This window comes from Mytilus edulis, chromosome 4 (assembly GCF_963676685.1).
Source record: "Mytilus edulis chromosome 4, xbMytEdul2.2, whole genome shotgun sequence".
Lineage (NCBI taxonomy): Eukaryota > Metazoa > Mollusca > Bivalvia > Mytilida > Mytilidae > Mytilus > Mytilus edulis.
This window is the reverse complement of record NC_092347.1, coordinates 81,152,333-81,167,161: the sequence shown is the minus strand read 5'-3', so window position 1 is coordinate 81,167,161 and position 14,829 is coordinate 81,152,333. Positions and strand designations below refer to the sequence as shown.

The 14,829-nt window shown below is 33.8% G+C and overlaps 2 protein-coding genes across 2 annotated transcripts in view; one reads left to right on the top strand and one right to left on the bottom strand.

The window, feature by feature from the left end:
* The window catches only part of LOC139520691 (protein FAM53A-like), a 52,512-nt gene that overhangs the window by 756 nt on the left and 36,927 nt on the right, over window positions 1-14,829 (top strand). The window lies entirely within an intron of this gene.
* LOC139521562 (repetin-like) lies at window positions 2,446-6,708 on the bottom strand. Its single transcript, XM_071315038.1, has 5 exons — window positions 6,048-6,708; window positions 5,373-5,957; window positions 4,069-5,237; window positions 3,015-3,827; window positions 2,446-2,463 (listed from the first exon to the last, which is right to left on the bottom strand). Exons 1-5 carry the CDS (start codon window positions 6,706-6,708, stop codon window positions 2,446-2,448), a joined length of 3,246 nt encoding a protein of 1,081 aa, XP_071171139.1.

The window sequence follows — 14,829 nt, the reverse complement described above, 5'->3', positions numbered from 1 at the left end:
GAGAAACTTGTTAAAAAAAAAAGGCAGGATGACAATTTGTGTAAAAAAAGTCAGGAGAAACTAGTTAAAAAAAAAGGCAGGACCGAATAGAGTAAAAAATAAAAAGGCAGGACAGAGATTACAACTAAAAAAAAAAGCAGGACAAAATTTTTCATCCTAGCCCCCCCATAAAAATCAAATGGTAGCTCCCTAATATGACGTCAAAATTTAACGAGAACTTGTGTGATGTCCAGTAATGGCAGACAAATACATGTATGCATGTAGTGATAAGGTGTATTGATTGGAATTTATGCCACGCTCAACACTATTGCACTTGGCAGTCAGTTTTTTATTGGTGTAAGCTTTTATGAATGAGTTATGCTGCCACTGGTTGACCTCTGGTAAATCGACTTAAATGACATCAGTAAATAATGTGTTCTTACTGTGATATGATAACAAAAGAATAGGTCATTTCTGGAATTATGTCTTTCACTGGAAAAGATCGTCAATTGTCAATTTTGCATGCCTTGATGATGTCATTTACTAAATAGAAGACGTGCCTGTATCCCTGCTCTATTAAATGTTTCCAGCACTTTTATAGTAGGGTAGTATAGAAATAATCAATGTTCCGTAAGTACATATTTTTCGTGATTGCCGTATGACTGAGGGAGGGTGAACATCCTTTTAGATTTTAATTTCCCAAATATTTTGTGCAGTATAAAATAAAACTTTATAACCCATTTGCCCAACATGTGTTGGAAATTTCTATCATATTTTTGTCACGTGGTGATGGAAGTCACATGAACGATTCGTCTGAAATCTGTATCCCGGAACTGGCCTATTGTAACATAGGAAATGTAAGGAAAAATGCATGAACTTGAATGTCTATTTATAAGGGAGATTCAAAAATACCAAAGCAAAAGGTTCATTTAAACTTATGAAATATATGTTGAAAAGTAAACAGACAATTCTTATAGTGTGGAAGTGCCTATGGCAAAAAAAGAAAAAAGACCCAAAGAAAAAACACAAAATAGAAAACGAAAGACTGAGAAACATGAACCCTACCTAAAGACTCAGTGCTCTGAAGAGTAAGCATATCCAGGTCATTACTCATGTAAGTACACACCCAGTGATTTTCAACCCTAATTTAGTAGATCATATTTGAGGAGAAGAGGATAGGATTGTGGTTAATTTGACAATTGGAACATATCTGACATGTTTGAAACAGATATTCCATAATGGTCATCCAATTTGTGATTGCTTCCATAAAAAGGTAACTTGCATGGTACATGAACATGATGAAGCTGCAGAACTAAAAATGCAGCTCTTTTTGTCCTTGTGATATTTTTTTCTGTCTACTCAAATCAGAAAGCATAAGAAAGATCTACAGCTATTGCATGATAGTTCTTTCATCAGCTGAGTCAATAATAATATGAACAGACTACATATGCACATAGGAGAGTTATGTCATAAATTCTGTTTCACTGTCATGATGTTTTAAAAAACTTTGAACTTCTACCCCAAGTTAATGAAAAAAAATTCCTTTCCTTATATTTTCAAGCTGTAATAAAGTGTCATTCAAATCAAGCAAGGGCCTTAGCATCTTCACTAGCCAAGGGTTACGATCCACTTCCCTTCTCTCCTCCCTTGTCCAATTAAGCCAACATTTGTGGTAATAATGTTGCGCCATCTATAGGTATATTAAAGTCACGCCCATTCCAAATACATTATTCTTGACCAATGGTAGCACTTAAACTCTTCAATTTCGAGGTAAAAACACGGTAGCGTCTAGATTCAACACACTTGGCAAAGCAGGAAACGAAAATATACGTTGACATTTATGCATAATCATTTGTGCCAGAAACTTATATTGAAACTTCTATTAGGCGATTAAAAACATTCAAATTGTCACTAAATATAGACGTATGTTTAGGGATGTAAAGACATGTTACACAATAAGCGTGTGGCAATTGTTTACATACACTTTCTACATTTACACGTGATCATGTTATAGGCGCTTTTTGATTGATTGCAGCGAGTTTCGACTGCAACCAATAAAAATTATTATCTTGTGTCTCCGAAATTCTATCTCAATCGGCCAAGGGTGGAGAGATGGGGAAGTGGATTGTAACCCTTGGCTAGTGAAGATGGGGCCTTAGGGGTATTCCATTTTTTTTCAAAACCACTTTTTTTTTTTATAGACAGTCAGAGGAACATAGAGAACTGTATATTATCTTGAAGTTTTGTTAGGGACCATGATTAAACCAATTGGTTAGTTTAAAATGGGCCAATCAGGATGAAGAAAGGATATTTACTGCCTTTGGTTTAATACATGTATAAACAGTTATAACTCATGCAAAGTTGATCATACATTATAAATTTATACTCTATTATTGTGGGCCTCATTCCTTCTATTGTCAGTAAGGACTAGTAGATTGAAGTCACCTTAAAAAATAAAAAAACCTTTTATATCACTTTACAGTCCTATAGATAAATACAAACAAGTTAAATTTTGTTATAGATTTCCCATTACCAGAAATACTCCAGTAGAGGCATAAAACAATAGATAATTGCCAGGACATTCTAGCTGCTCATGTATTTGAGTATTTATTCATTCATGCCAAGCTTTCAAATGTTTATGCTTGAGCATTACCCATGAAGGTAAATCCAGGAAAGGGCTTTGACATTAACTCAAATTTATGAGGTGTTATGAAATTTTATTTGATAAATAAGCATTGAATCAGATCATTTTATGAGCTGTATCAAAGGGTTTCTTTACATTCAGATAATGATATATAGCTTTGTACTAAAAATGCCAAAAACGGCATTGGATATAATTACCCATTTGATTCTAATAGAGCATGTAGAGTATGACTTGTGATTGATACTTCCTGCACACATGAGTAGAACCCTCTTTGGTAGCTAGTATCCTGTCCCCATTTCCCATATGTGACCTACTGAATTAGACTTACTACCATGTTTGTTCTAACATAAGCAACCCAACAGGTGCCGCATGTTGAGCAGGATCTGCTTACCCTTCCGTGGCACCTGAGATCACCCCAGTTTTTTTGAGGATTCTCTTGCTCAGTCTTGAGTTTGCCTGGTTGTGTTTTGTGAGGATTCTCTTGCTCAGTCTTGAGTTTGCCTTGTTGTGTTTTGTGAGGATTCTCTTGCTCAGTGTTGAGTTTGTTGTGTTGTGTTTTGTGAGGATTCTCTTGCTCAGTCTTGAGTTTGCCTTGTTGTGTTTTGTGAGGATTCTCTTGCTCAGTGTTGAGTTTGCCTTGTTGTGTTTTGTGAGGATTCTCTTGCTCAGTCTTGAGTTTGTTGTGTTGTGTTTTGTGAGGATTCTCTTGCTCAGTGTTGAGTTTGCCTTGTTGTGTTTTGTGAGGATTCTCTTGCTCAGTCTTGAGTTTGTTGTGTTGTGTTTTGTGAGGATTCTCTTGCTCAGTGTTGAGTTTGCCTTGTTGTGTTTTGTGAGGATTCTCTTGCTCAGTGTTGAGTTTGCCTTGTTGTGTTTTGTGAGGATTCTCTTGCTCAGTGTTGAGTTTGCCTTGTTGTGTTTTGTGAGGATTCTCTTGCTCAGTCTTGAGTTTGCCTTGTTGTGTTTTGTGAGGATTCTCTTGCTCAGTGTTGAGTTTGCCTTGTTGTGTTTTGTGAGGATTCTCTTGCTCAGTCTTGAGTTTGCCTTGTTGTGTTTTGTGAGGATTCTCTTGCTCAGTCTTGAGTTTGTTGTGTTGTGTTTTGTGAGGATTCTCTTGCTCAGTGTTGAGTTTGCCTTGTTGTGTTTTGTGAGGATTCTCTTGCTCAGTCTTGAGTTTGCCTTGTTGTGTTTTGTGAGGATTCTCTTGCTCAGTGTTGAATTGCCTTGTTGTGTTTTGTGAGGAATCTCTTGCTCAGTCTTGAGTTTGTTGTGTTGTGTTTTGTGAGGATTCTCTTGCTCAGTCTTGAGTTTGCCTTGTTGTGTTTTGTGAGGATTCTCTTGCTCAGTCTTGAGTTTGTTGTGTTGTGTTTTGTGAGGATTCTCTTGCTCAGTCTTGAGTTTGTTGTGTTGTGTTTTGTGAGGATTCTCTTGCTCAGTGTTGAGTTTGCCTTGTTGTGTTTTGTGAGAATTCTCTTGCTCAGTCTTGAGTTTGCCTTGTTGTGTTTTGTGAGGATTCTCTGGCTCAGTGTTGAGTTTGCCTTGTTGTGTTTTGTGAGGATTCTCTTGCTCAGTGTTGAGTTTGCCTTGTTGTGTTTTGTGAGGATTCTCTTGCTCAGTGTTGAGTTTGCCTTGTTGTGTTTTGTGAGGATTCTCTTGCTCAGTGTTGAGTTTGCCTTGTTGTGTTTTGTGAGGATTCTCTTGCTCAGTGTTGAGTTTGCCTTGTTGTGTTTTGTGAGGATTCTCTTGCTCAGTCTTGAGTTTGCCTTGTTGTGTTTTGTGAGGATTCTCTTGCTCAGTCTTGAGTTTGTTGTGTTGTGTTTTGTGAGGATTCTCTTGCTCAGTGTTGAGTTTGCCTTGTTGTGTTTTGTGAGGATTCTCTTGCTCAGTCTTGAGTTTGCCTTGTTGTGTTTTGTGAGGATTCTCTTGCTCAGTGTTGAATTGCCTTGTTGTGTTTTGTGAGGAATCTCTTGCTCAGTCTTGAGTTTGTTGTGTTGTGTTTTGTGAGGATTCTCTTGCTCAGTCTTGAGTTTGTTGTGTTGTGTTTTGTGAGGATTCTCTTGCTCAGTGTTGAGTTTGCCTTGTTGTGTTTTGTGAGAATTCTCTTGCTCAGTCTTGAGTTTGCCTTGTTGTGTTTTGTGAGGATTCTCTTGCTCAGTGTTGAGTTTGTTGTGTTGTGTTTTGTGAGGATTCTCTTGCTCAGTGTTGAGTTTGCCTTGTTGTGTTTTGTGAGGATTCATTTGCTCAGTCTTGAGTTTGTTGTGTTGTGTTTTGTGAGGATTCTCTTGCTCAGTCTTGAGTTTGTTGTGTTGTGTTTTGTGAGGATTCTCTTGCTCAGTGTTGAGTTTGCCTTGTTGTGTTTTGTGAGAATTCTCTTGCTCAGTCTTGAGTTTGCCTTGTTGTGTTTTGTGAGGATTCTCTTGCTCAGTGTTGAGTTTGTTGTGTTGTGTTTTGTGAGGATTCTCTTGCTCAGTGTTGAGTTTGCCTTGTTGTGTTTTGTGAGGATTCTCTTGCTCAGTGTTGAGTTTGCCTTGTTGTGTTTTTTGAGGATTCTCTTGCTCAGTGTTGAGTTTGCCTTGTTGTGTTTTGTGAGGATTCTCTTGCTCAGTCTTGAGTTTGCCTTGTTGTGTTTTGTGAGGATTCTCTTGCTCAGTCTTGAGTTTGCCTTGTTGTGTTTTGTGAGGATTCTCTTGCTCAGTCTTGAGTTTGTTGTGTTGTGTTTTGTGAGGATTCTCTTGCTCAGTCTTGAGTTTGCCTTGTTGTGTTTTGTGAGGATTTTCTTGCTCAGTCTTGAGTTTGTTGTGTTGTGTTTTGTGAGGATTCTCTGGCTCAGTGTTGAGTTTGCCTTGTTGTGTTTTGTGAGGATTCTCTTGCTCAGTCTTGAGTTTGTTGTGTTGTGTTTTGTGAGGATTCTCTTGCTCAGTGTTGAGTTTGCCTTGTTGTGTTTTGTGAGGATTCTCTTGCTCAGTCTTGAGTTTGCCTTGTTGTGTTTTGTGAGGATTCTCTTGCTCAGTGTTGAGTTTGCCTTGTTGTGTTTTGTGAGGATTCTCTTGCTCAGTGTTGAGTTTGCCTTGTTGTGTTTTGTGAGGATTCTCTTGCTCAGTGTTGAGTTTGCCTTGTTGTGTTTTGTGAGGATTCTCTTGCTCAGTGTTGAGTTTGCCTTGTTGTGTTTTGTGAGGATTCTCTTGCTCAGTGTTGAGTTTGCCTTGTTGTGTTTTGTGAGGATTCTCTTGCTCAGTGTTGAGTTTGCCTTGTTGTGTTTTGTGAGGATTCTCTTGCTCAGTGTTGAGTTTGCCTTGTTGTGTTTTGTGAGGATTCTCTTGCTCAGTGTTGAGTTTGCCTTGTTGTGTTTTGTGAGGATTCTCTTGCTCAGTCTTGAGTTTGTTGTGTTGTGTTTTGTGAGGATTCTCTTGCTCAGTCTTGAGTTTGCCTTGTTGTGTTTTGTGAGGATTTTCTTGCTCAGTCTTGAGTTTGTTGTGTTGTGTTTTGTGAGGATTCTCTGGCTCAGTGTTGAGTTTGCCTTGTTGTGTTTTGTGAGGATTCTCTTGCTCAGTCTTGAGTTTGTTGTGTTGTGTTTTGTGAGGATTCTCTTGCTCAGTCTTGAGTTTGCCTTGTTGTGTTTTGTGAGGATTCTCTGGCTCAGTCTTGAGTTTGCCTTGTTGTGTTTTGTGAGGATTCTCTTGCTCAGTGTTGAGTTTGCCTTGTTGTGTTTTGTGAGGATTCTCTTGCTCAGTGTTGAGTTTGCCTTGTTGTGTTTTGTGAGGATTCTCTTGCTCAGTGTTGAGTTTGCCTTGTTGTGTTTTGTGAGGATTCTCGTGCTCAGTGTTGAGTTTGCCTTGTTGTGTTTTGTGAGGATTCTCTTGCTCAGTGTTGAGTTTGCCTTGTTGTGTTTTGTGAGGATTCTCTTGCTCAGTGTTGAGTTTGCCTTGTTGTGTTTTGTGAGGATTCTCTTGCTCAGTGTTGAGTTTGCCTTGTTGTGTTTTGTGAGGATTCTCTTGCTCAGTCTTGAGTTTGCCTTGTTGTGTTGTGTGTACTTCTGTTTGTCTCACTCTGTTTGTCTCACTCTGTTTGTCTTTTACTTTTTTATTCATGGAGTTGTCACTTTATTTTCAACTTAAGTTATAAGATTTAATGTCCCTTTGGTATCGGTTCACCTCTATTTTTTAAGTATAACATTTTAAATATTTTATATGTATGGTTAAATTTAAGCAATAATAGAACATATCTAGTGAAAAACCCTGTGAAGCTTCAAACAACTTAGCTTTAAGAATATTCACTTATCAAATGGATCAAAAATAGAAAAATAGAAGTACATTAAAAAATGTAAATTTGACAGTCACTTAAAAAATTATGTATTAATAGCTGATTAATTTTGATGACATTGACTCTAAAATCTATACATTTTGATGCCTTTTTGTTGCCTCCCAAGTCTTTCCCTGTTTATTGTTTATATTATTCATTTTCATCACATGAAAGAAATGTTAATATTGTTAGAAGCAATTGGTTTAGGAGTACATAGAATGTTACCAGTGCAGTGTTTGTTTCATCATATTTAGTGTCACTTTTCTGTGTATTGTATTGACCAGTTTTGCATACGGTTATACATGTATATAATTTCCTTCTAGATACTAAACAGTCTTTTGAACAAATCTGCAAGTTTCTTGTTGATATGCAAAGTTTCTATAAAAGAAATTTCGATATAAAGGAGGTAACTTTCACCTACTAGATTGAAGTATTTGAAAGTATTTTTTTCTTTACGTTGTGTAAATACACGATACAATTGTCATTCAAATTATATTGAAAACAAAAGACGATAAAGGTTGATATTTTCTATAATGAATTTAGTACCATATTCTAAAAATGTCAGGTAAAACTAATCTATATTACTGGGCTGACAAGTAGTAATGCTTTGTTAATAGATTTTTCTCTAATATTCTTTTATCACATTTTTGCATGTTTGAAATGAAATGTGTCCCCTGGGAAATATTTTTGATAAACCATTTATCCTAAAATATGGAAGTATAAATTGTTCATATGCCAATTTATCACAATATATCCTGATTTAAGGTCAAGGTCGACTTTTGTTCAATTGTAGATCAATTGGATTTGATCAATGAGGTTTGCAAGAGGGTGGAGAGGCATATTTCATTTAACCTAAAATTGTCAATTTAAAAGCATCTGCCACAGGCATTGTAAAAAAAAACATTGTTATGTTTATTTTGAGATCTGGTGGAACAAAAAAGATAGTCTATTAAAATTTTGTTTGCTCAGCCATAAACTGAAAAGGTGGATGACTGATTATTGAACCCCATTGTTTCAGGTCCATTTGCCTATCAGCTCATGTCATCAAGTTTTTTATGATTATTGATATAAACAAGAAAGCATCACAGTTTCAGAATTTATGAAAACCCAACATTGACCACTTCTAACAAAGATCTGATAAAGAAGATTGACACATCTATCAAAACATCAGTTTATCCAAAACTATGAATGCCTATTTTTAAAAAGGAAAACATTTAGAATGAAAGTGAAAGTATAAACAAGAATTGAAGAAAGTCTACAAAACTACAAACAATAGGTGAGGGAGGGTCGGAGGGGTCCTGATCCTGAAATCCAGAGGTCCAGAATTTACAGAATTTAAATCCTGACATCTGAAATTTGAAAAAATAATTCCAGGTACCCCGAAAGGATCAATCCCGAAATCCTGAGCTTAAAAACACCCGATCCTGACGTCCCGAAAAGATCCTGCCCCTCATAGAAGCTTTGAGATTATATTTGGCCATTTAAGATTTTTTGATCTCATCCAAAAAAATCCATGTGTGAATCAAATCCAGAGCATAGCTTCTTCACATGTGTACCAAATTTTAGAAAAATATGCTGTTAAGCCCAGAAACTATTGAAAATGACAAATCAGTCAGGACTATTCACATCAGAATGAAACTTTATAAAAGTTTACAAAGTATTCCATTCTTCAAAATTTTCTTCTGTATGTTATTTGTAATTATTGGTATAAAGATTCGCTTGTTATATTAGTGTTGGTCATGGTGGTAACATTATGTTTTTATAAGTTATATAATTTATAGCAGTGTATGTAGGTGTCATGTCATAGTTTTAATAAAAGTTTTAAAGTTTATTGTTAATAAAGTCATATAATATGCAATATTTTTGCATGACGCCCCAACCATGATGTGTAATATGGTTGTAAAACTAAAAGCAAATTTTAAAAAATAATTACAAAAAGTCAATATCCCATGCAAGTCAGTTCCGCCATAATGTGCGTTATATAAACAAGTTATTGTCATAACATAGAGTTATTGTTGCAGTTCGTATCCGCCAGTGAGTGCATCTATTAAACAATACACAATGATCGTAAAATTAAAAAAACTCCTAAATAAAGTAAATCTGATATTTATTGAATTTGTCTGGTCCATTAATAAGCAAAGTGAGTCAAATGAAAACAAACGTCCTTGAGCTACATAAAGGTTACGATTTTCTGGACTGATTTTAAACTGACTTATTTATACATGGTATAATCGACATATATTGCTTCATTTCCCTTTGTTATTGATTATTTTCTCATTATATTATACAATAGACCTTATTGAACTCAGAAATACAGACTGTTTTTATTTCATACAAACATGTAATTTGCGGTATTTATTAAACATTACTCAAATACATAACATGAATCAAGCCTTGGTTTATAAAACCATTAGTACATGTAGTATACCAATTATGTGAGAAATTTTCCAAGGATTTTCTGAAATTAAAAAGTCCATGAATAATTTTGTCATGAAAGATCTCTTGATAATGGTTGAATTTTATTTTAAGTAATTATCTAATTTGTTCAGCTTGCCCTGCTCCTAACTAGTTTCAATTTGTACATGTAACATATATGCTGTGTCAGTTAATGCAATTTGATTACCCAATTTTGAGCTTAATTTTGATAAGATTGTTTGTTTGTGAGATCTGTTGACATTCGAACATATGAGATGTTCAATAATTTGTCATGAGTTTTAACGATGTAAACAGGAAAGTAATGTACATTGTATCTTAGAAAGGCAATAGAATAAAGTGTTGATATCTTGTCAAGACATAGACATAGTTATACCAGTTGTAAGAAGAACAAAGTTATCAATTATTTACATCTGAACACAGTGACAAATTTCTTTTTATGTACTGTAGAGAAAATTGGTCAATTATGAAAATATATTTACTGTTACGCTCTCTAGATTTAGAATACAAATAAAAGGTGATAGCAACTATTAAGATTCAAATCTAAAGTGGAAGAGTTAGAAATGCATTAAAATAAATGAATTTGAAATAAATTCTTTTAATGACATGAATGAAGTTGTGACATTTCAAGTGTATTATTGAAATTGAAATTTGTTTAAAGAAAATGTGCATTAAACAGAACAGAAAATTACAGTACAACACACAATCAAATGTCATTATGTTGTACATGTATGCAAGTTGTGACAGTTTGTTGTTATAGGATTAAACACATTTTTTCTAGAAGTTATTGATTTGTAAACCGGGGTGATTAACTCACAAACTGAATAAAAGTCCAAAGGACCTATATGTTAAGTTTGTGAGTAAGAGACCCGGTTTACACATCAATAACTTCTAGAAAAAATGTGTTTAATCCTTATAATTTTTCAGCCAAACAAATGCCATTATTAATTTACATTATTTGTTTGACGGCTACTATATTTACCATCAAAAGCACAATGGCATGTCGTAACTAAGGAGTACGCCGCCATCTTGACTTTCTAAAAACCGTAAATGTCCGATAAATGCAACAGAATCTAAAATGAAATAGCACCTACCTCAAAAACTTCATTTTAATTAGATATTATCCGAATTTGAAGCGTACACGTAACAAAATAATCTTTCTCTTGAAAATTTTCATTCGTGTGACGTCATGCTTTGCCATGACGTAAATTCGCCAAATCATTCATGAAATTTCGCAAAATTTTATTAAAATTATGTTATGATACATTTTCAAAGCTTTAGGGCATTTATTTTATGCATTAGAATAGAAGCAACTGTTATGCAATTGTTTTATAATCTCAATTTGCTGAAAATCCCAGTATCCTTGCAAGAATGTGTATTGCGCATGAATAGATTACGAAAGTAGTTTTGGAAACATGGTTTATAGAAGTGTAAACCTAGAGAAAAATTCTAATTGACCAATCCAATTCAAGTATTTATAGATATGCAAATGATATAAGAATTATGATATTATGAACACTTAGTGATGAAAAGCAACATTTTTGCATAGCTTCTTTCACTTAAAGTTAATGAGATTTTCTGGTTTTCTCTTTTAGGATGGTTTTTTTTTTGACACCATATTCATGATTCTTATTATGCAAAATTCCTTTTCTAGAATGAAATAATTCTCTTAACTTTAAATTGAACTGATCTCCCAAAAAAATTCAAATAATTTGCTGGCAAAAAGGTTTAATCAGAATACTTATATACTTTAAAATAATTAGTTCTTATACATGTACAGGAATAAAATATCCATGTGTTACTTTTTGGGATACTTCTCGTATACATACATGTCTGTGTCCTCGTTTACATACCATAAACTATCGAACCAACAATCATGTAATTTGATATACATGTACAGGTTTGTCTTAAAGAGTTTCAGTTCCTAGAATATACTCATATACCGGTATATGTTTTATTGATCATATTTCTAAATGTACACATGTAGGTCTAAGTCTAATATAATTCCAAGTTCTCTGTTCTGTGTGCCTTGCTGGGTTAACACTGATAACCTGAAAGCTCCAAGCTATAAGTTTGGAACATAAAATAATACAAGATCTTTGCATTAGAAAAATGTTGTAGTCACACCTTAGCTGGTGTTCCTCTTATGCTTCTAGCATTGTTTTTGGTGTGTTTGTAGATATATATTTATACTGCAATATGTATTGTGTTGTAAGTTATTTGACATGTAATGGTTCTAAACATAAACACTCCCAACACAATGTGAGAAGGTAAAGTATTTCAGATATTTTATCAGAACTTTTTGACATGACACTAGTTATACCTAGGCAATGTAGGTCCATTACAATTCAATCTATGCCAACATTTTGAAATTTAGGTATAAAATTGTATGAAAAAATGTTGGCATAGGTTGAATAATTTGTTAAAGATTAAATGTTATAAAAACATCAATTAATTAGGGGCTAATCAATTTACAACCAGTGTAAACCTACTGTTAAAGTATACTCAATAAACAAAGTCTTTTACAAGTACAAGTGAAAATGTTGGTATAATTGTGTGTGTTGAGGATCTCTATTTCATATAGGAATTAGTTTAAAAATTGATATTATGAAATAATGAGGAAAAAAAGAATTTTATGGATTTTTATTAAAGGCGCAATCCTCTAGTCATATTAAATATATATCAGTGTCATTATCGTGAATAATACATGTAATATGAAAATATATGATAAAAATATTAAATTTTACATAAAATAGTTTTCTTCAAATACAATGACATATTACACTATTGAAACTTGTGTATTTAATAAATACTGACTCATGTAAAATATCTATTATAAATGGTCACTATTAATTCCAACACATACATAGAATTTGACAAATTTCACTAATATGATTGTCTCAAAAGTCATACTATAAGATAAGATGCTGCATCTGCACAATTAACTGGTGTCATGTTATCCTTGGGTCTCATAGGCAAGTTTCACAAAGATATCTCAAGAGTTAGACATGTCTTAGGATGGTTATACGATATATTCTAGTCCTTAGTGGGTTTCACAAAGTGGTTATAAATTTGACATTTCTAAAGTCGGTCACAAAGTAAGCGCTACGCGTGAGGTTTCTTATGATGGTCTTAGCCGTACGGTGACCTATTATAGTTGTTAATGTCTGTGTCATTTTGTTCTCTTGTGGACAGTTGTCTGATTGGCAATCATACCGCATCTTCTTCTTTTTTTAGCTCACCTGGCCCGAAGGGCCAAGTGAGCTTTTCCCATCACTTTGCGTCCGTCGCCCGTCGTCGCCCGTCGTCGTCTTGTCGTTCTCCTCTGAAACTACTGGGCCAAATTAGCCACAATCATTATTTGGGTATCTAGTTTTAAAAATGTGTGGCGTGACCCTGCCAACCAACCAAGATGGCCGCCATGGCTAAAAATAGAACATAGGGGTAAAATGTAGATTTTGGCTTAAACTCTAAAACCAAAGCATTTAGAGCTAATCTGACAGGGGTAAAATAATCTATTAGGTCAAGATCTATCTGCCCTGAAATTTTCAGACAAATTGGACAACCTGTTGTTGGGTTGCTGCCCCTGAATTAGTCATTTTAAGGAAATTTTGCAGTTTTTGCTTATTATCTTGAATATTATTATAGATAGAGATAAACTGTAAACAGCAATCATGTTCAGCAAAGTAAGATCTACAAATAAGTCAACATGACCAAATTGTTAGTTGACCCATTAAGGAGTTATTGCCCTTTATAGTCAATTTTTAACCATTTTTCTAAATTTTAGTATTCTTTTAGAAAATCTTCTCCTCTGAAACTACTGGGCCAAATTTAACCAAACCTGGCCACAATCATCATTTGGGTATCTAGTTTTTAAAATGTGTGGCGTCACCCTGCCAACCAACCAAGATGGCCGCCATGGCTAAAAATAGTACATAGGGGCGAAATATAGATTTTGGCTTATATCTCTGAAACTAAAGCATTTAGAGCAAATCTGACAGGGTACAAATTGTTTGTCAGGTCAAGATCTATCTGCCCTGAAATTTTCAGACAAAACAAACAACCTGTTGTTGGGTTGCTGTCTCAGAATTACCAGGTAGTAATTTTAAGGAAATTTTGCAGTTTTTGGTTATTACCTTGAATATTATAATAGATAGAGATAAACTGTAAACAGCAATAATGTTCAGCAAAGTAAGATCTACAAATAAGTCAACTTGACCAAATTTGTCAGTTTACCCCTTAAGGAGTTATTGCTCTTTATAGTCATTTTTTAACAATTTTCATAAATTTTTGTAAATTTTTAGAATATATTTTCCACTGTAATTACTGGGCCAAGTTCATTATAGATAGAGATAATTGTAGCAAGAAGAATTTCCAGTAAAGTAAGATCTACAAACACATCATGATCACCAAAACACAATTTTGTCATGAATTTATCTGTGTCCATTGTTCAATATGCACATAGACTAAGGTGATCAGCGACACAGGCTCTTGAGAGCCTCTTGTTATATTTAGGATATTCACAAGTGCGTTTATATAAATTACACTCATTTTTTTTAGTAATTTTGCAAATTATCTAATTATCAATTTGGATGATGGAGTTCCACATTAGAGACACAAAATGAAACCATAAATCTCACAACTCAATATAATAAATAAAACCAAACACCTAAGCTTTTTAAAGTATGTTACATATTAAATACAACAAAATAATCAACAAAAATTATTATAAAACTTTGCACCAATGAAATAGCTTTTTAACTCTTTTTTTTCAAGTATTGTTATATTTAAGCGTTTAATTTCAGAAATTTAGTCTATTTTTTTTATTATAAATTTAATATTCTTTTCAACACAAATTGCACATTGGTTGCATGGTTCTATTTAACAATTTTTGTCCTTTTAGAATTTTTTGGATTATTCCATTTTTACAGTTACAACACAATTTTGCAAATACTTTGTTTTTGTTTCTGAATTTTCAAAGAGTAATATTATAATGCTTAAATATACTGACTGTATTTTACCTTTATTAATTAATAATTGCTATAAATAACAACACATATTGTATTTTGTTTGTAGGCATAGGTTGACTATATTTTTATCAAATGTTGGCATAGGTTGAAGACACCATTCAATCATAACATTTAGAACTTTTATTTCATTTCTTCACGTTCTTTAACATTTTGGGAGCAGGATTTACAACAGTTATTAAATGTTGTTGGTGATTCTGTTATCATCTTTTGAATTTGTCAGAAAAACACACTTATGTTTAAAGGTGTATTTAGGAGAGTAATAACTAGTGATGGAAAATTAATTTAAATTTTGAAATTGAATATTTTTTTTTATAAAACTGCTAATTGATCATGGAGAACTGATAATAACATGTAATTATATGACAGGACACTATCATGTGACCTTCATTGTATTACCCACAAGTATTCTAACAAGTGGTACCACCAGGTAGGTGTAAATGAGACGTG

Bases quoted from the DNA above. Each gene is read 5' to 3' on its own strand.
- LOC139521562 (XM_071315038.1), bottom strand. From the start codon at position 6,708: ATGAATAAAAAAGTAAAAGACAAACAGAGTGAGACAAACAGAGTGAGA. The intron at 5,238-5,372 runs GCAAACTCAAGA...AAACACAACAAG, and splicing joins TCCTCACAAAACACAACAAG to GCAAACTCAAGACTGAGCAA. The intron at 3,828-4,068 runs GCAAACTCAACA...TTCAACACTGAG, and splicing joins TTCTCACAAAACACAACAAG to CAAGAGAATCCTCACAAAAC.